Raw genomic sequence first — 23709 nt, forward strand, 5'->3', positions numbered from 1 at the left:
GAAATGTATAAAATTGTAACTGAGCAAGATAGGATAAATGAAGGAAGGATGTATCCAATGACCAGGAGGTCCAGAACAAGGGGCTGCAGTTTAAGGATAGGGGTAAACCTTTTAGGATGGAGATTTGGAGTGGGGTGATAACAGTGGCTCAGTGGTTAGCACTGCTGCCTCACAACACGAGGCACCCGGGTTTGATTCCATCCTCAGGTGGCTGTCTGTGTGGAGTTTGCACATTTTCCCCGAGTCCGCGTGGGTTTCCTCCCACTTTCCAAAGATGTGAAGGCGAGGTGGATTGGCCATGCTAAATTGCCCAGAGTGTTCAGGGATGTGTAGATTAGGTGGGTTATGGAGGGCTGGGACTGGGTGGGATGCTCTGAGGGGCATTGTGGACTTGTTGGGCCAAAGGGCCTGTTTTCACACTGATCCTATGATCTATGACATGTCTTTAGCCAGAGAATGGTGAGCCAGTGGAATTCACTACAACAGAAAGTAGTTAAGGTCAAAATATGAAATGTTTTCAATGATGAGTTAGATTTATTTCTTGAGGGTGAAGGGATCAAAGGATCTGGAGAGAAAGCAGAAACAAGAGAATGAGTTGGATGATCATCCATGATCATATTAATTGATGGAGCAGGCTGGAAGGGCTGAATGGCCCACTCCTGCTCCTGGTTTCGATGTTTGAATTGTTAGTGTTCAGGCAAGTGTTAAATAAGTGATTACGAGTTAGGATTGAAAACATTAATTCCATATACCTCTATGGATGCTGTCTGACCTGCTGAATTTCCCTGGCATTTTTGGTTCTGATTCCAGCACCTGTAGCTTTTGTTTTCTTGATTAAATAGTCATGGTACAGATCAGTCACAATATAATTGACCTGCAAAGCTAAATGGCCTTTTCATGTCCCTACGTAAACCCTGACCTCCCCCGCTTATCAACAAAACCCCGTCTAAAACAGTGTAGCATATAGACAGGGACATTTGAGCTTAAGGCAGCTGCAGCCCTGGAGAATTCCATTAGTATTTTGTAGTTTAAAAGGAAAATACTGTGCTGTTATCTAGATGGGACTTCACATTTCCTCCCCTCAGTTCTGAGCTTGTGCTTTGGGGCAAAATAATGAGATGATAGTAAGGAACTGAATCATTCCCTAAATGAGACACGGAATGTGGTGCCTGTATTCCCATTGAGAGTAGGTTTTGGGAGATTAATTATTTCCTGACACACAACAGGAAAGAGTTGTGAGGGATTTGCAGCGAGAATTCATGGATATTTAGTCTGTGAGGGAATTGTCTCCAGTTGATGCAGACCCACTGCTGAATTGAAGAAGGTCCCTTATCTGTTTGATCCCCTGGAACATTTTCTGCTGTTGCTAACCTCCACGCACTTCCACTCCTCTGGAACATTGAGCTTTTCTGGGGTAAATTATCGCCTCTTCCGCCCCCTCCCGCCTACACTTCCCAGTATTTATTCTTCACCAGTCCAGCTGGCAAATTCAGCTGAGCTATTTGACTATGCAGGCATCGCTGATTTTAACACACCCCAGCTGCAAACTACAGATGTGCAACCTGCTTTCCAGGAAGGAGTGGGGAGGGAGTGGATGAATTTCTGGATAGGGACCAGCAGCATTATCGGTAAACACAACTGCAAAACTGTCCAGTTGACCTTACAAACCAAATCATTTCAGTAATTTGGAAAAGAACAAAATAAAGCAGCTGTCCTTATCGGGCCTGGTCTGTTTGCAAGAGTGGTTCCTGGGTGGAGAGAGTTCAGTTGTGTCAATATCCTGGAGACACTGGCTTTGTCGTCCCTGGAGAAAACTGAGAGGAGATTTGAAAAAACTAATCAAAAACAGGAGGGGTCTGTACAGAGAAGACAGGGAGAAACTGTTCCCACTGCTGGATGGATCGAGAACCGGAGGACACAGATTTGAGATCATTGGCAAAAGATGCAACATCAACATGAGGGGAAAGGTTTATTTCTCTGCCTGTTGAGGGTAGAGAATGCACTAACTCAACATTTGATGGAGACTGAGACTTCAAACAGGGAATTGGTTCATCGTGAAAGGAGTAAAGTGTTTTGCAGGGTGAGTAGCAGCATGGAAATTACTCTCATACGGGTCAGCATGGACATGATGGGCTGACTGGCTGCCTTCTGTTCTGTGATTGATGAGGGAATGGAGTCACGTGACTCAGTTCATTAGTAACCACGCTCTGAAGTGACCAATCAGTTGCCTCAAACAAAGAGGAACTGGGAATGAGAAATAAATTCCAGGCTTACCAATAGCACCCGCATCTCAAAAATTAATCCAGGAAGGAATTTGGCAAAGACAACATTGCACGGTGTGGGAAACAAACAGGAAAAGGCAATTGATACAAGCAGTACACAATGACATTGTGTTCCTCTCAGTTTAGGAAGACCTGAGGGGCTTCTGATTGGATGTTTTAAAATGATTCGAGCAATTGATGGGACACAGGGAGAGAAGCTCCTTCCACAAAGGCTGGATTCCGGGATAATCTGAGAATCAGAGCCTCTCTGTTCAGGAGGGAGCTAGCGGTTTAGGTACATAATTCTTTGAAATTTGTATCACATACAGACAGGATGGTTAAGAAGTCATTTAGCACACTTGCATTCATCGTTCAGACCTTTGAGTATAGGAGTTGGGACGTCATGTTGAAGTTGTACATGACATTGGTGAGACCATTTTTGGAGTACGGCGTATAGCTCTGGTCGCCCTGTTGCAGAAAGGATATTATGAAGCTGGAGAGGATTCAGAAAAGATATACCAGGATGGAGGGTTTGAGTTACAGGGACAAAATGGGATGTTTTTCCCTGGTCAAAAGTCACACAACACCAAGTTATAGTCCAAAAGGTTTATTTGAAATCATAAGCTTTCACAGCACTGCCCCCTTATCAGGTGAAGTCATACCTGTCAAAGCTCATGATTTCAAATAAGCCTGGCGTCATGTGATTTCTGAACTTGTCCAGCCCAGCCCGACGCCAGCACCTCCACATTGTTTCTTTTCACTGGAGCATAGGAGGTTGAGGGGGGACCTTAAAGTTATGAGCTATACAGATAAGGTGAACAACAAGTGAGCTTTCCATGGGGTTGCGGATTTCAAGAACAGGGGTAATGTTTTTAAGATGAGAAGGGAAAGATTTAAGAAAGACACGAGGGTCAATTTTTGGGAATTCCCTTGGTTAACATGGAAAGTGATGCCACATTTGATAGCTGCCGTTGAATAGGGATAGATTTTGGGGGGGAGGATGAGAGCTCCCTTTGAATGGGGGTAATGTTCAGTGTTGGGGGGGTGTGGGTGGTATCTGGAGTGAATGTTGTTATCAGTGTGGTTGCTGACAGTATCTGTGTCTATATCCTTGTCCAGATGGGATGTTGTGATTAAAGATAAATTTCCCCAGCTCCCCACATCACTGCACTGAAACATCTGTTCCCTCTGTGCTTTGGAAGTAGTAAGACATGTGCCAGAGTGGAGAGAGGAGATGGCGGTAGACAGTTCTGGATGGGGGGCAGGAGAGACTGAAAAGGGCCAAATGGATTCCTTCAGTGCTGAACGTACTCCCATTATCCACCCCCTTGTAGGTAGTACACCCCGTTCAGCATTACTTCATAAACTGTAGGAGCAGAAGTGGACCATTCAGCTCATTGAGTCCATTCTGGTATTCAATGAAGTTGTGGCTGTTCTCAACAGTCATTGCTTACAAAACAAAATTCTTTCTTTAATTCCTTTCCATCTCTCATCTCCAGCCCAGGCCCTTGTATCATGGCCTGATGGAGCCAGCCTTACTTTGTTATCTAAACCTGTTGCCATCCCTGTCCACTACCGTCCAATCTCTCTGATGCCAGTGAATCCCTGGGGTGCTGGGAGGGGTTACAGGGACAGAGTGGAGTGGTCTACAGAGGGCCGGCATTAACTTGGTAGATCAAACGGCCTCCTTTGGTGCCTATCATGACTCGGTCATTCCTAGGATTCTGTCACTGGGATAAGGATTCCATTCCAGGATTTCCAGTCAGCTTCACTTCACTCCTTCCGCACTGTGCACTTGTACCATGTTTGCAATTGTGAAGAGTTTCTGAAAGAGAGAGCGAGGAAGAAAAGGAATATTTCTGTCAATCAGTTTCAGTCCTTATTAAGAGAAAGCTTTTAACCCCTGCTGAAGTCACCTCAATATCTAAAGTCACCTGAAGATGAGGATGAGCCTAATGTTTTTGTGTTGAGAAGTGTAAGCAAGGCTAGAATTGGACTGATGGCTTCTAATCGGCACAGGAACTGTGGCAGGTGAGTGTGTTTGATACCACAGAAATGTGCTCTCTCTGTACCTCTTCTGATTTCAGATACACCAAGCTGTGTGCTTAGCAAGAGCCAGTGGATTTCGTGTCTTTTTAATTTCACTGAAGGTCTAGTTTATGCAACTCAGATATTTTCCCAGCTGCCAGAGGTCTGGCGAGTGAGTTGCTATGTTTGCTTGTTGAGCACGTTGTGGGTTCTGGGGGTTGGCGCCTGGACCATGGTGAGCCAGGTTTCTGTCCGCATTTCCTTCTCAATTTGTAGCAGATCTTGGCACTTAGTCTTTGAACTTTAAACTGTACACCAGAGCTGCTTCTCCCTGGAGTTTGTCCTCCTCACTCCCTCATTGGCACCAGTTCGACAGAAATTAACCTCTCAAAGGCTGGAGGTACTAAAATAGAAAGTGTTTTTTAAATAAAGATTTAAATAAGGAGCTTGTCTTTGGATAATGAAGGAGTTTGCAGAAATCTTTGTGGTTTTATGCCTACTGTATAATCATGTGGCTCAACTGATAGACCTCTTGCCTCTGTGTCAGAGGCTTGAATGTTCAACAGAGAGGAGATGATGTTATGAACTAGATAAGTCATCCTTCAATAGACTTTCAGTCAAGACTCCTGTCTGCCTGGTCAATGATTTAGATTCACGTTACTGATTTTCAAGCATCAAAAGTTGTCTCCCCAGTGTCCTGGCCAACGCTGTTTCCCCCATACCAACTGGTTACGAATCACTGTGCAAAATGGGATCTTGCTGCGTTAAAATGGCCATCATGTTTGACCACTCAGTAATAGAATGAACTATTCAGTGGTTCACTGAATAGAAAGTGAGTCCCTCTTTTGCTCAGAAGTATCCAGACTTAGTGCTGCACAGCACCGCTCCCCACGAACAGTTCCGATGTTGGATACTTGTTCAGTGTTAGGTCTGCTGATTTCAGGTATGACCAGCCTGGAGATGTATATCAGCTAGGATCCCAAATCCTGCTCCTCTCCCAGTGTTTGCTGCTGGAAAACCAAGTAGGGAAGTAATCATGCTCTATAGTTATGCATTCCACAGTCAAATAGTTTGCTTGAGTTCTCTGTTGCAATTTTTTTCCCTTTATTCATTCACGGGATAAGGTCGTCGCTGGTTAGACAGCATTTATTGCTCATCCGTAATTGCCCAGAGGGCAGAGTCAACCACATTGCTGTGGGTCTGGAGTCACATGTGGGCCAGACCGGGTAAGGATGGCAGTTTCCTTCCCTAAAGGGCATTAGTGAACCAGATGGGTTTTTCCATCAATCAGCAATGGATTCATGGCCATCGTTAGTCTCTTAATTCTAGACATTTGTTGAATTAAAATCCCACCATGTGCTCTGACAGGATTTGAACCCAGGACACCAGAACATTATCTGGGTCACGGGTCTGGCCTACATGTGACTCCAGTGTCCCACAGCAATGTGGTTGATTCTTAACTGCCCTCTGGGCAATTAGGGATGGGCAATAAATGCTGCCCTTATCCCATTAATGAATAATTTTTTAAAAATGAAATTACAAAAGAAATCAGCAATAAACTGGATGATCGAATTACCTCCTGGAGCTTTTACCTACCAAACCAGATTCCTCCTGTTTCTGAGATGTTTCTGTTAATCCAAAATATGAAGAGTTTCCATAATTCTCATTAATCCAATGGTTTTAACTTAAATTTTCAATCAGAGTAGAGATTTTAAAATTCTTTCCCATGGACTGTTCGAGTTCACTGTACAGTAAGTTGCATTTCCCCAGAGAACAAAAGCCTCCCAAGGCATCAGGCACATGAAAAATATCACCGAATTAACAAAAGGCTTGAGTTTCACTGGGAAATTGACAAAAGGACCTTCAGCATTGAGGCATTGCAAGGGAGTGGGGGTGAGGGTGAGGGCCGAGGGAGTGGGGGGATGGGGTGAGGGTCAAGGGAGTGGGGAGTGAAGGTGAGGGTCAAGGGAGTGGGGAGTGAAGGTGAGGGGCTAAGGGAGTAGGGAATGAAGGTGAGGGGCTAAGAGAGTGGGAAGTAAAGGTGAGGGGCTGAGGGAGTCAGGAGTGAAGGTGAGGGGCTGACGGAGTGGGGTGTGAAGGTGTGGGTCAAGGGAGTGGTGGGGTGAAGGTGAGAACCATGGGAGTGGGGGGGTGGGCGGTGAAGGTGAGGGTCGAGGGAGGACAATAAAGGAGACGTTTTGGAAGCCAGAGATTGCAAGTTGGTTAATCTAATGTTCTGGATGTCAACTACTCTCAACAGTCCTGGGTTTAAGGCTCACTGCAGACACTTCCCAAAGTAGCACCAAGAGAGTGCCATTCTGCCTGAGGTGCTGTTTTTAACGGCCTGCCCCCTCAAATGGATGTGGAGCTGCCGGTGTTGGACTGGGGTGGACAAAGTCAGAAGTCACACGGGACCAGATTTTTGTGCAATGGGTTTATTTAAAACACAGGCTGTTAGAGCACTGCTCCTTCTCTGGGTGAAGGGCTTTACGCTCAGAAAGCTTGTGATTTCAAATGAACCTGTTGGACTATAACTCAGTTGTCATGTGACTTCTGACACTCAAAGGGATATGACAGGAGCCTTAGCTGTAATTGGAGAAGGAGCAGGAGAGAGTTCCCTGGTATCCTGGCCAATTAGGCCCTCCCCACCGAAATCACCGGAACCATTTACCCTTTCTCTGCATTGCCATGACCTGGGCATTGTTGGCAGAGCCACCCTCATTGCCCCTGAGAAGTTGGCAGGGAGCCAATGGTCATTTCAGAGTCAACCACATCACTGTGGGTCTGGAGTCACATGCAGGTCAGACCAGGTAAAGCTGGCAGATTTCCTTCCTTGAAAGGCATCTGTGGTCTTGGCAACATAATAATTTTGTGCTTACCATGAGACGAGCTTCTAAAATTCCAGATTTATTTAATTAGCTGCATCGAAATTCCTCATACGTCATGGCAGGATTGGAACTCACACAATGGGCTGATTAATTCAAGCCTCCAGGCTGCTTAGTCCAGGAACATAACCGTGATGCTACATATCAAATGGCTAGTCATTGCTGTCTTTGGGAGCTTGCTGTGCAAGTAATGGCTGTTGGGTTTCCTACATTAAAGCTGTTACAACCCTTTTATAAAATAATATGGTTGTGACATACCCCGGACCTACTCTCCTTTTCATTCTCAGTCATAATGAGGTTGATATTAAACTACACCCTCCTCAAGAAGGCAACAGGCCCCCTACTCCCAGCATCTGTGTGTTTCTTGTTTAAATTTATAAATGATTTCAGGCTGGCTACTTCACCTGACCTCCCCAATAAATCCATCCCACATGTTGATCACTCACTCTGTCTGAGGAAGAATCTCCCAGGATCATTGTTAATTCACCAGGGAATCTATGCCCCTTTGTCTTGTTTGCTCCATTTCTGATTGTCGACACTGTTTTCCTAAAACTGAGGGAGCGTCTGGCAGACGCCCCGAAATCGATGATCAGGTTTGATTGGATTGGCTTAGAGAAGATGTTTCCACTTACAGGGGACAGGGGGTGGGGTGTGGGTTGGAGATCTCAAACCTTGGGGCCACAAAGATGAGACATCCCACTGCTAAATCCAACAGGGAATTCAGGAGAAATGTCTTTGCCCGGAGAGTCACGAGAATGCAGGTATCAATTCCATCCGGAGTGTTTGAGGCAAATGCTTGGAATGTATTTAGAAGGAAACGGGATGTGTGTGTGTGATGGAGAAAAGAACAAGGATATGTTAATGGGATCAGTTGAAAGGGGGTGTAACAAGGTTCATGTGAGACATTAACACCAGAGACCCAAGGACCAAATGGCCTGATTCTGTTCCTGCTAGCTCAGAGTAATTATCCTGAGAGTTTCATTTTCCTTGGATGCTTTCTTTTCAAGTTAAAGAGCCTGATGTTCCCGTGATTCCCTCCCTGTGACACTTGAGGCCAGCCTTGTGGTTTGAGCTTTTAGAATGTAAATGTCCCTCTTAGTGAGGCAGAACTGAAGGTGAAATAAATGTACAAGGAGCGAAAACGAAACACATTCACTGTGCAGCGCAGGCCACCTGGTCTTGTTTAACTGCAGTCAGTGTAAGGCCAAGCTCATAGAAAAAAGGAAAAGTAATGTAACCTCCCTCACAGGCTACCCTACATCAATCCAGATGTTTCTGTTGCCCCCCCAGCCTGCTGTCACTCCCCAGTGTCTGTTTTCATGGGCTTGCTTTCAGCTGAGCCGACTTCTGTTCTGCTATTAACACCTACTCTTGATCTATGTTTTGTCCTTTCACCACAGTCATTACCAAACCCTTTGTTCTGTGCCACCTGCAATCTCTAATCTCCCTTGGCCTCTGACCTTCCCATCTGTTCCATTTGTTCCTTCCCAACTCTTTGTACAGTATTAAACCCAATACTTATCCACCACCCTGCCTTCAGCTCCAGAGGAGAGTCACGTCCGATTCAGAACCTTAACTCTGTTGCCCTCTGCACAGATACTGCGAATATCTACCTGCTGTTTCTCCAGAGTTCTCTGTTTACAGGCCAGCTGTTACCAGTTATATTTGTAACATTGCAGAATTTATTTCGGACAGAAACCATACCTAATGTTTCACAAATGACATCAAATGTGTCTTTGTTCTAGATATTTTACTGATACTATTCCTAGAAGGCTTTTCGCATCTCCTCTGGCAGCCCATTCCAGACATTTACCACCCTCTGTGTAAAAATAACTTGCCTCTCACATCTCCTTTAAACTTTCCCCCTTTTGCCATAAGCCTACAATCCCTAGAAATTGACATTTCTTGCCTGGGAAAAAAGATTTTGACTATCTGCTCTGTCCATGCCTTTCATCATGAAGTAAAACTTCTATCAGGTCATCCCTCAGCCTCCAATATTTAACTGAAAGCAAAAGGTTTGTCCAATCTCTTCTCATAACTAATACCCTGAACCAGGCAATACTCTGGTAAAATGTTTCATTGTATCATTTGAGGGCTCAGTTTCCTAAACCTTATGTATGCCTGCTTTTTCTTGTTTTCCAAGCTCACAATTTCTCTTAACATTCAAAGTTCCAGAATATTGCTATCCTTATCCTTCATTTTCACAGGAAAGTGCTAGTCCTAAACTCTAATCAACTGGCCTTTAAAAGATTCCCATATGCCAGATGTGGGTTTACCAGCAAACAGCCATCCCCGATCTACATTCCCCAGCTTCTGCCTAAATGTTCTTGTACTCAACCTTCCTCCAATTTTGTACTTGCACCCGAGGACGACTCTTATCCTTATCCATAAGTAACTTAAAACACACAGAGTTATAGTCACTCTTCCCGAAATGCTTCCCCACTGAAATGCTCCCTTCACATGGCCGGGCTGAATCCCAGTACCAGGGATAGTACGGCCCCTCCCTTCACATGGCTGGGCTGAACCCCAGTACCAGGGATAGTATGGCCCCTCCCTTCACATGGCTGGGCTGAACGCCAGTACCAGGGCTAGTACAGCCCCTCCCTTTACATGGCCGGGCTGGACCCCAGTACCAGGGATAGTACAGCCCCTCCCTTCACATGGCTGGGCTGAACGCCAGTACCAGGGATAGTACAGCCCCTCCCTTCACATGGCTGGGCTGAACCCCAGTACCAGGGATAGTACGGCCCCTCCCTTCACATGGCTGGGCTGAATCCCAGTACCAGGGATAGTACGGCCCCTCCCTTCACATGGCTGGGCTGAACCCCAGTACCAGGGATAGTACGGCCCCTCCCTTCACATGGCTGGGCTGAACGCCAGTACCAGGGATAGTACAGCCCCTCCCTTCTCATGGCCGGGCATGACATATTGCTGGAAAAGCTCAGCAGGTCTGGCAGCATCTGTGAAGGAGAAAACAGGGTTAACATTTCAGGTCCAGTGACCCTTCCTCAGAACTTGCCGCTGACATTTCATGACAGTTTCATGGTCAGTGTCCCTAACTATCTCCAGGATAAAAGGTTTCCAAAGCCGTTTCTGTAACAGTGTATTTCCTGATGTTACCTCTGATTTGTTTCATCTGTATTTGACCCGTATTGTCTGAAATGTTTAACACAATCATGTTTAATGAAAAAAAACAGAAGATTAGTAGATGATCGATGAGTCTTATTGGTATCTGTTGATGCTGACTTGCGGTTGTTTCTTCCTCTTCCTGGGAAGTGCCAGTGGGGTGGATGTCTCAAAGATCGAGGAGATGGAGAAGATGCTGAAGGAGGCACAAGCTGAAAAGGCGCGACTCTTGGAGACACGGGTATGTTCAGGATTTCACTCAAGCTGTGATTCACGTCAGGGGAAGTTCAGGAAGTGCAATGCTCAGTTGGAGAAATTAAAAACTTAACTCATGCCACAGCCTCCTGCCTACCCCATTCCAAGAGCTGTTCCTAAATTATCCTACCCAAATCCAGGAGCTGCTCCTAAATTATCTGACCCAAATCCAGGAGCTGTTCCTAAATTATCCCACCCATTTCTCTGGGACCTGTTCCTAAATTATCCTATCCAAATCTGAAAGCTGTTCCTAAATTATCCCACCCATTTCTCCGGGAGCTGTTCCTAAATTATCCTATCCAAATCTGAAAGCTGATCCTAAATTATCCCACCCATTTCTCCAGGAGCTGTTCCTAAATTATCCTATCCAAATCTGAAAGCTGATCCTAAATTATCCCACCCATTTCTCCGGGAGCTGTTCCTAAATTATCATCTCTTTCCTGCTGGGTCCTGCTGTACTGTCGGTTGATGGTTAGGTAGCCAACCTAGTGTGACATAGTCATAGAGTTGTACAGCACGGAAACTGACCCTTCGGTTCAACTCAACCATGCCAACCAAGTATCCTAAATTAATCTAGTCAAATTTACAGTACTTGACCCATATCCCTCTAAACCCTTCCTATTCATGTACCCATCCAGATGCCTTTTAAATGTTGTAACTGTACCAGCCCCCACCACTTCCTCTGGCAGCTCGTTCCATACATGCACCACCTTCGGTGTGAAAAAGTTGCCCCGTAGGTCCCTTTTAAATCTTCCCCCCAACCTCACCTTAAACCAATCCCCCCCCTAGTTTTGGACCCCACCATCCTGCTAAAGAAGACCTTGGCTATTCACCCTATCCATGCCTGTCATGACTTTATAAACTTCTCCAAGGTCGCCCCTCAGCCTCTGACACTCCAGGGTAAATAGCCCCAGCTTGGTCAGCCTGTCCCTATAGCTTATCTCCATAAGAAAGTGAGAAATAGGAGCGGGAGAAGGTCTGCTCTGTCATTCTACATCATGGTTGATCTTCTACCTCAACCATACCTTTCGTCACAATGCCCATATCCTTGAGTCTCCTACTGTCCAAAATTTCCATCAATATCAGTCTCGAGTACCCTCAGTAATGGAGCATGTGCAGTTTCCTGGTGTATGGATTTCCAAAGATTCACTATTCTCTGGGTGAAGGGAATTCTCCTCCACTGTGAATGGCCAGCTCCTAGTCCTGAGACTGCAACTACGTGACCCAGACTCTGTATCCAGAGAAAAAGACATTTACCACTGATGCCCAAGCCACCATGCTATACCCACCCTTCTTTCATCCTACAGCCTCCTTCATTATGGCCATCCATTGCACCATCAACTTCCCCATTCCAATTCACTTGGCTTCTCAACACTGCACAACTGTCATCAGCGCCCATCACTTCCTGCATCCTACTTTAAGATCTCCAGTTTGATGTGAACACAAACCAGGAGCCACAGAATCATGGAAGCCATATGTCGCAGAAGAGGCCATTCAGCCCATCATGTCACAACTGCTTTGCCAAATGAGCACTTGTAGCTAAGTGCCATTCTCTTGCCTTTGCCCTACACTCTCGCACATTGTTTTTATTTAAACAGCCATCCCATTCCTGCTTGAATATCTCAGCCAATCCTACCTCCAACCCACTTCCAGGCGCAAACCACTCAATATCTGAAGCTTCCTCTCTCATCACATTTACTGCTTTCATAAGACATTTTAAATCTGTGCCTTCCTGACCTTAGTCCTTTTACAAGCAGGAAGAGTGTGTCATTATCAGCTCTAGCCTTTCTCTTTTTTCCAAGGCAAACAGTCCCAAATTCTCCAATCAGACCTGAAGTTTTCTTGTCTTTGGAATTATTCTCATAAACCTGTTCTGCAGTTACTCCAATGCATTCCCATCCTTCTGAAATGTGGCACCCAGGAAGCATGTGAATCAGCCAGAGTGAATGCAGAAGAGACCTACAAGAATGGGATTTCAGGAATGTTACATATGTTCGATAAGGATGATCCTAGAGGTGGGAATGCTGAACAGGCCAGGGATTGACTGATTATGAGGGACTTCAATAGGATAGATGTAAAGAATTCCTTTCCATTTATTGGCAGAGATGAAAGTTCGGAGTTTCGAATACAGTATAGTCCTTCGTAAACCCAGTAAGAAATTCCTTGGAAATCTCTTAACCCAGAGAGTGGTATGACTGTGGAACTCATGGCTGAGGTGAACAGAATGGATCCATTCAAAGACAGACTGTATAACACAACATGGAGAAAGGAATCTCGATTGGGCCATATGCAGCAGGACGGGATGAGATTTGCTATTCTCCCAAACTTCAGTTTCACTTGAGCCTTGTTAATGTTTAACCTTTTCAGTTCCGTAAATGATTAGCGCGAGCTGTGGCCCATGCTTGTTCACATTGGCTGTAGGTGTTACGTGTCAGCCTGGCACTCAGTACCAAATGGCAGATTGTAATCGGGCTTGATGCTTCCTATGCCAGATCAGTCAGCCCTCGGGGATTCAGTAATATTTGATAATCATTTCCTGCTTACATTCTGTCACAATTAATAGGTTCAGACTTCCTGGAATTTTTGAGGATGTCAGTTACAAGAGGCCAGGGGGAGTAGTTAGTTGTGTGTGTATTGTGTATGTGTGTCTAGCATGTATGTGTGGTGTAAGTATGTGTATGTGTGTGGTATCAGACTGCATACAAGGCAATGTGTGTAGGTGTTAAGTACATGGAAACTGAAGCTGTATACCTTTTGTGTGTCTGTATTTATCATTCTCTGACATTCTGTAAATGTGATGAAAGACACAATATTAGTCCCAGTTTTAAGGGTATCTGCCTCTTCCAGCAAAGTGCCATGAAAAGTTTGTTTGTTTAATAGATCGTGAGAGCTTTTCTCTCCTCATTTTGATATAGCAACATGTCAAACATTTTCTTTCAAGTGCATTAATGCTTTCAATAAAAATACCATTAATGTATTTGCTTAGAGCTTGTCTGCGAGTTCCTTATGAGCTAACATTAAATGGGAATGAATCAAATGATCTCACTTGTCCAACTAACATAGCCCAGCAACCCCAGGGCCTACTCACCTGCTCCTCCAGCTGATTTAGGGAATGTCTTGAAAGCTGCAGTGAATGCAGATGACCCTTCAGTGTATTTTTCGCTTAAATTCAGCCCATTTTGTTGCCCAGTGAGTTCCCACATGGCTGTTAGGTAGATGAAGAAAGCAGTAGATGTTCAAACCAGGTGCCAGGGATCCCCACAGCCCTGGTCCTTCTCAGAGGCACAGCCCATGGGTTTGGGAGAAGCCTCCAGTGATGTCCCCGCTGCTGATGTTAATGCTGGTTCCTGTCTCCTTCCCCGTACCCCGACTCTCCAACAGGCTCGTGAGATGGAAATGCGCCGCCAGGCCTTTGAGGAAGAACGCAAGAGGCGGGAGGAGCTGGAGAAAAGGCTCCAGGATGAAACTGACCACCGGCAGCAGCTCATTGACAAAGAGGTTAAGATGCGGGAGAAACATTTTTCACAGGTATCTGTTTGCTGGCATAAGGCCTTCAGATGTGGGAGCAGAATTAGGGCATTGGGCCCATCTACTCTGGTCAGCCATTCAATCATGACTGATATATTTCTCATGAACAAAAACAAAGTTGCTGGAAAAGCTCAGCAGGTTTAGTAGCATCAGTGAAGAAAAAAATCAGAGATAACATTTTGGCCTGGTGACCCTTGCTCAGAACCAGACCCAAAATGTTAACTCTGATTTTTCTCCACAGATGCTGCCAGACCTGCTGAGCTTTTCCAGCAACTTTGTTTTTGTTCCTGATTTACAGCATCCGCAGTTCTTTTGGTTTTTATATATTTCTCAGCCCCATTCTCCTGCCTTCTCCCTATAACCCCCACCAACCAAAAACCTATCTATCTCTGTCTTAAGTACACTCAATGACTTGGCCTGCACTGCCTTCGTAGCAAAGAGTTCCACGGATATACCAGCCTCTGGCTGAAGACATTCCTCCTCAGCTCAGATATAAAGGGCCATCCCTTCACTCTGAGCCTGTGCCCTCAGATCTTTGGCTGCCCTACTGGAGGAAACACCTTCTCCGTGCCCACACTATCTAGGCCTCTCAGTATTCAGTAAATTTCAATCAGATACCACCTCATCCTTCTAAACTCCATCGAGTACAGACTCAGAGTCCTCAACTGCTCCTCAAACAACGAGCTGTTCATTCTGTGTTCATTTTTGTAATCCTCCTCTGGACCCCTTCCAAGGCCAACACGTCCTTCCATGTGTACAGGGCCCAGAACTGCTCTCAATATTCCTAAATGTGGTCTTACCAGAGCCATATATAGCCCCAACACTACATCCCTGCTCTTGCATTCTAGCCCTCCTGAAATGAATGCATTTGCCTTCTGAACTGCTAGTCGAACCTGCATGTTAACTTGAAGAGTCATCGTGTGAACTTACTTTATTGATGGGATTGTAGAACATTGAAACATGGAAACTCGGAGCAAGGAGGGACCATTGAGTCCATCAATCCTGCTGTACTTTTAAATGTGAACATGGCTGATCCTTTATCTCAACATCTCCCCTTACCTCATTTGAAAGAGGAACAAAAGAACAGAATATTAATCAAATGGAGAAAAACTGCAGAAAGCTACAACACAAAGGGACTTGAGGAATTGGCGCATGAAACACACAAAGTTGGCGCACAGGCCAAGCAGGTAATCAGGAAGGCTCATGGAAAGGGCCCTTATTTCAAGGGGTTGGAGTATGACACACATGTTGACAGAACCTGTAAATTAGTGAAACACAAACCATCCAAAGCACTTCACAAGAATATGGCAAATAAAGCTCGACAGTGAGCCAGAGGGCAAGGTTTCAATAGAGGTAACGAAAAAGCCTGGTCAAAGAGGCTGATTTTATCATGTTATTTGAAGGAGGAGAGACAGGGCAAGGGTTATAGGAAGGGAATTCCAGAGGTTGGATCAAGTCACTGAAGTCGATGGGCAAGAGGCCAGAAGTGGAGGATGTTTCAGAGGAGCAGGAAAGCTCATGTTTCATCTGAAAAAGGGTCCCAACCCGAAACATCAGCTTTCCTGCCCCTCTGATGCTGCCTGGCCTGCTGTGTTCCTCCAGCTCCACTCTGTGTTTTCTCAGACTCCAGCATCGGCAGTTCCCACTATCTCTGATGTTTCAGAAGGTTGTGTGAACCGATTGTGGAGATCAAAAAGAGAGATACCATCAGACAATGAATGATTTCATTGACGCGGGCTGGTGTTCCTTATCAAGCTGTCTGCTGGGTGTGTGCGATAGAACTTTAGGGCAATTACAAGCTTTACTATATAAAAATAATCACTACAACCACATGAAGGCAGAGTGTGGAGCACTCAGTAGTGTTAATATCACCTGCTGTCAACTGAAGACAGCCTGTGATTATGAGCCAAAGATCACAAACCCTGCCTCACATTTGAACATTTTCATCTTAACTCAACTTGCATTCTCGAGATAATAAAGAAAGAACTGATTTTATATAATATCTTTCACTGCCTCAGGAGTCCCAAAACATGCAAGATGCCATGCTATCAGATTTTTGAATCAACCTCTCCAATGTTAGTTCTGACCTCTCCCTCTCAAAACTTCTGCGCGGCTGTAACGTTGTATTCTGCGCTCTGTTCTGCTACCCTGATGCACTTTGTATGGGACGATCTGCCTCCAGAGAATGCAGAACACTTTTCATTGTATCTTGGTAGATGTGACAACAATGAATCAAATCAAATCAATCTGAGGCCTTACCTGCCCGCCCACATGGTTGTTAAATAACCCATGGCAATGTTTCGATGTTCTCCCCAGTGTCCTGGCCAGCTTTTATCCCTCAATCTAGATCACAAATGTTGATTATTTGGTCATTGATGCATGGCTGTCTGTGGGAACTTGCCATGTGTAAATTAGTTGCCAACTTTTGCTACGTTACAAAAACATATCAACGGCGATAAAGCACTTTGAAAGATTCTGAGGTGGTGAAATGCTTACATCAATGCCAGTTCACCGATCTCCTTGAGGGAAGGAAATCTGCCATCCTTACCCTATCTGGCTTCCACATGACACCAGATGCACAGTAATATGGTTCATGGTTTGCCTGTGAAAAGGCCAGGCAAAACACTGGGTTCAAGGATAATTGAGGATGGACGATAATAGTTGATCAGTGACATCCACATCGCATGAAAGCATAATGAAGATTTTATTTCTTTGAGCCAACATACCCCTGGTTTAGTTTACTAACTGCAGCCAAGCCAATGGCTCTTCATCTTGAGATAGTGACCTGGACCCAGGCAGTCGAAAGATCAACCAGGATTCCCAAGCCTGGTCATCTATAGTCCCTTCCACTGGAATTATAGAGTTCACGGGACGGCATCAACACAAATGGTCCCTCATTGACCTCAAAACATGAAGGACGGTTTGCCTCACTGATGGTTCTGAGAGAACTAAAGCCCAGGTGAATGGATGGGCAGTGTGACCAACTCCTAATAACTCCAGTTATTAGGAACTGGAATACACAGTCTAGCAGAATGTTGGACACACAATAATAGTTTTCAAAAGAAGATTAGATACTTGATATATAAATGCGAGGATTATGGTGTAAGAACTAGGGAGTGAGACTAATTGGAAGAACTAGTACAGACTTGATTGGATGAATGGCCTCCTTGCCTGCTGTTATATTCTAATAGTTCTGGTAGGAATCAATGTCTCTAGGGAAGAACAGAAAGAAGATACAAAATATAAATGCTATCAAAGTAGATCAGTCCCAGAATGATGAACTACCTTCTCTATTGAAGGAGGTCAATGAGTTCCCGGCTTTGGGCTCCACTCACTTGTCCTGACTTGATCTGGCTTCCAGGCACGACCCTTAACTCGGTATCTACCAATCAGGAAGGAGGATTTTGACCTGCGATCTCATATTGAATCATCAGGCCACAACCTGGAGATCTGTTACCAAGTGGCTATCTCCGAGAAGATGTGCAAGGGCTACCTCACAAAAATGGGCGGAAAAATCAAATCTTGGAGAAAGCGATGGTTTGTCTTTGATCGCATCAAACGGACATTGTCTTATTATGTCGGTAAGTGACCCTTACACTATGTTCTGTCCATTTTTAAAACAGATAACTGTTTTATTTCTCATACAGAAGTGGAAGCAATCAGCGCCAATAGTGTGGAACAGTAATTGGGAGTCAGTAGGCCACATGAGGGTGGGATTGGGGAGGGTGCAGAGAAGTGAGAAAGGCAGGGTAACTGTAAGTGTAATTTTAATTGTAATTTTAAAGATTGAGACTATGATAACTCATATGCATTGAGAAAAATCTATGTTTTTTTTATTGTTACATGCCATCTTTAATCCCAACTTGAAAACTGGAGAGTGTTCTGAAAGAGGTGAAGTGACTTTCCCAGCAAGCAGTTGATTTTAAGAATTACCAAAATGATGCGAGGTTGCCATGGCAAAGAAATGCCAAGAGTAAATAGACAACCAACGACAGTGAAGGCTAATTCTGGCCGACAGTGCAAAACGCGAAAGGATAGAAGCAAAACTCTTGAAAAGTGAAACAGTTATCTGATTTACTGTGAGAGAATAGAACAGAGACTGACAGGAGACCTGTCAAACAGTTGGAAAGGACAGAGAGCTGAAGTCAGGGAAAGCAGGGGGTTGTGTTTTGGACAAAACCCACTGCAGATGTATCATTGATGCTGAGACTGATATAAGAGGATTGGATGCTTAAGTGAGAGACAGAGCAAGGGAAGGTGATGGTCTAGTGATACTCTCACTGGACAGCTAATCCAGAGACCCAGCTAATATTCTAGGGAGAGATAGTCAGAACTGCAGATGCTGGAGAATCTGAGATAACAAGGTGTAGAGCTGAACGAACACAGCAAGCCAAGCAGCATCAGAGGAGCAGGAAAGCTGACATTTCGGAGAGAAGAAGGGTCTAGGCTTGAAACGTCAGCTTTCCTGCTCCTATGCTGCTTGGCCTGCTGCATTCGTCCAGCTCTACACCTTGTTATCTCTAATATTCTAGGGGTCTGGGTTTGAATCCTGCCATGAAAGATGGAGGAATTTAAATTCAATAAAAATCTGGAGTTGAATAATGACCATGAAACCACTGGTCAATTGTCAGGAAAATCCCATCTGGTTCACTAATCACTTATAGGAAGGAAACTGCCATCCTTACCTAGTCTGGCCTACATGTGACTCCAGACCCACAGCAATGTGGCTGACTTATAACTACCTGCAGGTAATTATGGATAGGCAATAAATGCTGACAAAACCTGTGATGCCCTCATCCCATGAATGATTTAAATTAAAGATTTCCCTGGCCTGGCCTGTTCTCAGCAGGATATTGTTGTGCAGAAGGGGTTGGGGGACTGCAATTGAAAAGACATACAACAAAATGTTCTGTGCATTTTAACCAATGTAATTTTTTGACAGATAAACACGAAAGTAAGTTGAAGGGAGTGATTTATTTTCAAGCCATCGAGGAGGTTTACTATGACCATCTCAGGAGTGCCTCAAAGGTAAGAACATTTAAGAAGCTAACACTATCCTGGACTTAGTAGCTTTAAATCAGCAGACCCTGTATCCTATATAACAAAGTGTAAAGCTGGATGAACACAGCAGGCCAAGCAGCATCTCAGGAGCACAAAAGCTGACGTTTCGGGCCTAGACCCTTCAACCTCCCTTGTTCTGCTGCAATCCACTGCTGTTCCTAGATCAGTTTGTCTTATGTTCCAGATGGGCTATGGGTTCACATCCTGTACCAGGGCTTTGAGTGTTAATCTGCTAAACACCATGTGGCAAAGAAGAAGCAGGAACTGGTCTGTCTTCCTCATCAGTTTCTTCTCAAAGCCATGAACAACGTGAATACAATCCCTTGCACAGAGTAGGCCCTCCAGGTCTTGTACTACTTTGAAGCTAAACCAAATTAAACCAAAATAAATGACAGGCTCATGAAGGGGAACCATCCCAAAGATCAAAGCTTTAAAGGAAGGTTCACAGATTTCATTAAAATGTCGTTGCTGGTTGGGACCTGGAGATGAAGCTGCTCAGTCCCTGCGGTGCCCACTGGTCGCAGAAGATCTCTCAAACGTTGCAGTGGACACCAGGTGCTCCCTCTCCAGGAACATCAGGCACAAATGTACCCACTGAAGAAGGGCACTCAAGTCTGATGCCCCCACGCCCTCTAAGGCCCCACTGTCTGGACCTATTAATGGTTGCCTTGGTGAGGTTCAGGAGCTGACCCAGGAGGAGATCGACCAATCCACCTGCCCCACTCACACCATATTCTTCATCAACATGTCCTCACCTGTTCCCATAGAGTATCAGCTGCTCTTAAACCCTACCTGGAGCCTGCACAAATATTCACCCACTCAGTACAGCATCTACAAGAGGCTTGGAGGTTTCTTTCCTATTTATTTCTGAATTGTCCTCCTTAGAGCTGAGAAGGTTAAGGGCGGGTTTAACACAGATGTTCCACATTGTGAAGGGTTTTGGTGGAATAAATGAAGAGAAACTATTTCTAGTGGCAAACAGTAGCAGACGATTTAAGTGAAATAACACGGTGTAGAACTGGATGAACAGAGCAGGCCAAACAGCCTCAGAGAAGCAGGAAAATTAATGACTTAAGTGAATTTGGCAAAAGCGAGACAGACAAGAATTTCTTTCAAGTCCACATTACGATTTAGAGTGGTGCTTGGAAAAGGGAGTGGAACAATATTTGAAAAGTTAAATGATGGTACTGTGGGGAAAGAGCAGGGAGGGTGGGATTAATTGAATGGCTCTTTTAAAAAAGGCAGAACGGCCACTATAAGTCCTGAATTATTCCAGTAATTAAAGGCAGACCAGGAGCTTTTCCTGCATTGTTACCATGCCTGCCTTGATTGATACCACAATAGATGTTTACACAACCTGGCAGAGTTACTGTTGCCACCACATCACAGTCACGGCATTCCAAAAATAATTTGGCGGGTGAAGTGCTTTCAGGCTGTAATGTCAGTATTTATATTACTTTTCATCATCGCCTTTTTAACCTCTCAGTTTCCAGTTGCAGCTCTGTGCGCGTTTCATTCAGGAAAGTGAGCTGCAGCCAATCAGTTTATCAGTCTGCGGAAGTCAGTAATAACAGGGCCCCGAGCTAAACAAAACTGGTCACTTCATACATCCTCCTCCTTGGCTCATGTCTGCCTTAGCCTGGGTTTTGTAAGTGCTCTCGCCCTTCTGTTTTGGAGTCATGTGCCTTTGGAATTGAGGGCCCTTGTGGGACCTGTTGATCCTCCGACCTTCCGCAACCTGTGGGTACCGCAGGGTCTGGAGTGCAGCATCTCTCCCTCAGCCCTGCCCCCAAACCAACAGTGACATTTTAATTTACTCTATTTCACTTCCTATGAAGAGTAATAGAGTTATAGAATTGTACAGCACAGAAACAGACCCTTCAGTCCAACTCGGTGACCAGACATCCTAAATTAATGTAGCCCTGTTTGCCAGCATTTAGCCCATATCCCTCTAAACCCTTCCTATTCACGTGCCCGTCCAGATGCCTTTTAAATGTTGTAATTGTACCAGCCTCCATCGCCTCCTCTGGCAGCTCATTCCACACCCACACCACCCTCTGTGTGTAACAGCCACACATTAGGCGCTTTTTATATCTTTCCCCTTTCATCTTAAACCTATGCCCTACCTACTCCACCCTCGGGAAAAGACCTTAGCTCTTCACCCCATTCTAAGCTTTGACCTTTGTTACAGTTCTCTTGAAATTGGATTTGAAATTACAGAAAGTCACCAACCCAAGTGCCCCAAATCTAGGTAAGCACGGGGAGGGGAGGGGGGGTCGGTGAAAGTTGAAAATCTGGAATGAGCTGACTCCTGAGTTTGGCCTCGTTGCAGAGGGCAGTGTTTGAGCTGAGAAACTTAGCAAAGCCGTCAAGCATGAGCTTGCATTTACACAGCACCTCTCACAACATATGCACATCCCAAAGTGCTCTGCAGCCAATGAATTGCTCTGTAGTACACTCACGGCTAACAAACAAAAGGCAGTGCCTCTGACAAGGTAGTGCCCCCTCAGGACTGGGATTGGAAATGCCAGCCTAGAGCCTGTGCGCATTAAACCCATAACCTTCTGGCTCTGGGATGAATGTCATCCACTGAGCCACTGCTGACACTAAAACATGTTCGTGAATAAAGATTATTCTTGGGTTCTGCACAAACAGGGATCTCCCCCTTAGCTTACAGCAGTGGGCCCTTGCAGTGATCACACGAAAAGGATGAACTGTTTAACATTCCCTGCAACATTTCTATAAAAAGCCATATTTTGTGGAGGCATTTCGTCCTACTCCCATCAGGACAATTTGCAAGAATACCTCATTAAGGGGTATAGAGGTTATTTATAACATATGAAAAGAGACTGCTGATTGGGTTTGAACATGGACTCTGGTTGGTGGAAGTATTGCTGTGGAAAATGCACCAGTTAATAATGATTGATAATTAACTGTCAGGCTTTGTTTAAATTTTAAAGCAGACAGGTTGACTGTGATGGGCTAAATCATCACCTTAAGAAATGAACCGGTGAAAGGCTGTCAACTATTTTGTTAAGCTGAAACATTCAAAGCACGAATATGTTCTTTCTATTGTAATCTGAGGCTATCCTCTCATTCAACATAAATGTTGGTTTCCCCTTGAACTGGTGTTCTTGTGAATTGTCCTGCTGAGTGAAAAATGAAAAGCGTTGACAAAGTGCAGCTTCTTCAGCAATGCTCAAACTCTGTACAACCAAGTAACTGTTTCCCTTTAGTGTTCAGACAGTGAATGAATACCTGATCATTCAGGAGTCATTTTAGCCCAACCTGCCCCTGGGAGAACGGAATAGAGGATAAAATCACGCAGCACATAAAGCCTTTATCTTGACTCCATTCCGATCCAGCAGCTCGGGTTAAGATGACGCCGGTGATGCTTTGGTTTGAAGTTACATTTAGAGCTGTGCTCATTATGAACAGGATCATTAATCTGCCTTTGCAACTTACTTATTTATCTACTTTTGTTTCCCTTTTTCTCCCCTGTTGCTGGGCTAATTCCTTCCTTGTTCTCAGAAGGGATATTTGAATCTGCATAGAATCAATGTACGTATGACTTGCTATTCTCCATGGTTTGTGATTCCCTTACTCTCTGGTCTTCAAGGCCTTCTCTCTGTTTCATGTCAAAACAACTTTACGATGAGCTTGCAATTAAATTCTTTCTTTGCCGATGTGGTGACTGTCAGAATGCTGAGCCGGTGCAAATCTTTTCCAGGTTGAGAAGGAATCAGCAGCTTGTTAGCACCTCCCTTTTGATGGCATAGAAAAACAAAACAACACTGCCTTACATTGAACTAAAAACAGAAAGTGCTGGAGAAACTCAGCAGGTCTGGCAGCATCTGTGGGGAGAGGACAAACCGAGTTAACCTTTCAAGCCTCATGTGACGTTTCTTTAGAGACGATTGATATTATTCCATGAGCATCATAATACATCCCAAGGGGTTCCTTAAGAGCGCAATCTAATGATGTTTTACTCCAAATCATAAAGGAACAGTTCAAGCACGTAAGTCATTGTGGGGGTCATAAGTAAGGAGAGAGAGGGGCCAAGAGGCCCAGGAAGGGAATCCTGGAGTTTAGGAGCCAGCAGCCAAAGGCAGTAGAAATCAGGATTGTGCAAAAGACCAGATTTGGAGCACAGAAAGGGAGAGAGAGTTTGGGGAACAGAGGGGGAGCCAAGAGAGTTTGGAACAGAGAGCGAGAGAGTGTGGGGCAGAGAGAGAGTGAGCAAGAGAAAGAGAGAGAGAGAGAGTGAAGAGTTTGGACAGGAACAGCTGAGAGGATTTGTAGTGGAGAAAGGTGAGAGAGTCGCACAGTATTCGGACTGTGCAGCATCACGGGATAGTGCTCAGGAATGAGCACCCACTCCAGCTGTGGGTTTCAAAGCCGAGCCTGGGAGACGGTAATGCATTATCCATGAAGACGGTCAAATGAAAGAACTGCACCTGTGCGGCAATGTTCACCACCTCATAAGATCCTGGCATGCTTTGCAACCAGTGACTTGCTGAAGTGCAGTCTGTGTTGTGTTACAGGAAACACAGCAGCCATTTGGA

General features: G+C 44.9%; 1 protein-coding gene across 2 annotated transcripts in view; it reads left to right on the forward strand.

Moving 5' to 3' along the window:
- Positions 1-23709, forward strand: part of phldb1b (pleckstrin homology-like domain, family B, member 1b) — a 368925-nt gene that overhangs the window by 341386 nt on the left and 3830 nt on the right. For both annotated transcript variants that reach the window (XM_048562077.2, XM_059639124.1), the window contains 5 exons: positions 10451-10541; positions 13937-14083; positions 17445-17664; positions 19026-19111; positions 22676-22705. In XM_048562077.2, the coding sequence (XP_048418034.1) occupies positions 10451-10541; positions 13937-14083; positions 17445-17664; positions 19026-19111; positions 22676-22705 (574 nt within the window). The remainder of the gene's footprint in view (positions 1-10450; positions 10542-13936; positions 14084-17444; positions 17665-19025; positions 19112-22675; positions 22706-23709) is intronic.

The sequence above is a fragment of the Stegostoma tigrinum genome, chromosome 32 (assembly GCF_030684315.1).
Source record: "Stegostoma tigrinum isolate sSteTig4 chromosome 32, sSteTig4.hap1, whole genome shotgun sequence".
In the NCBI taxonomy this organism is placed as follows: domain Eukaryota; kingdom Metazoa; phylum Chordata; class Chondrichthyes; order Orectolobiformes; family Stegostomatidae; genus Stegostoma; species Stegostoma tigrinum.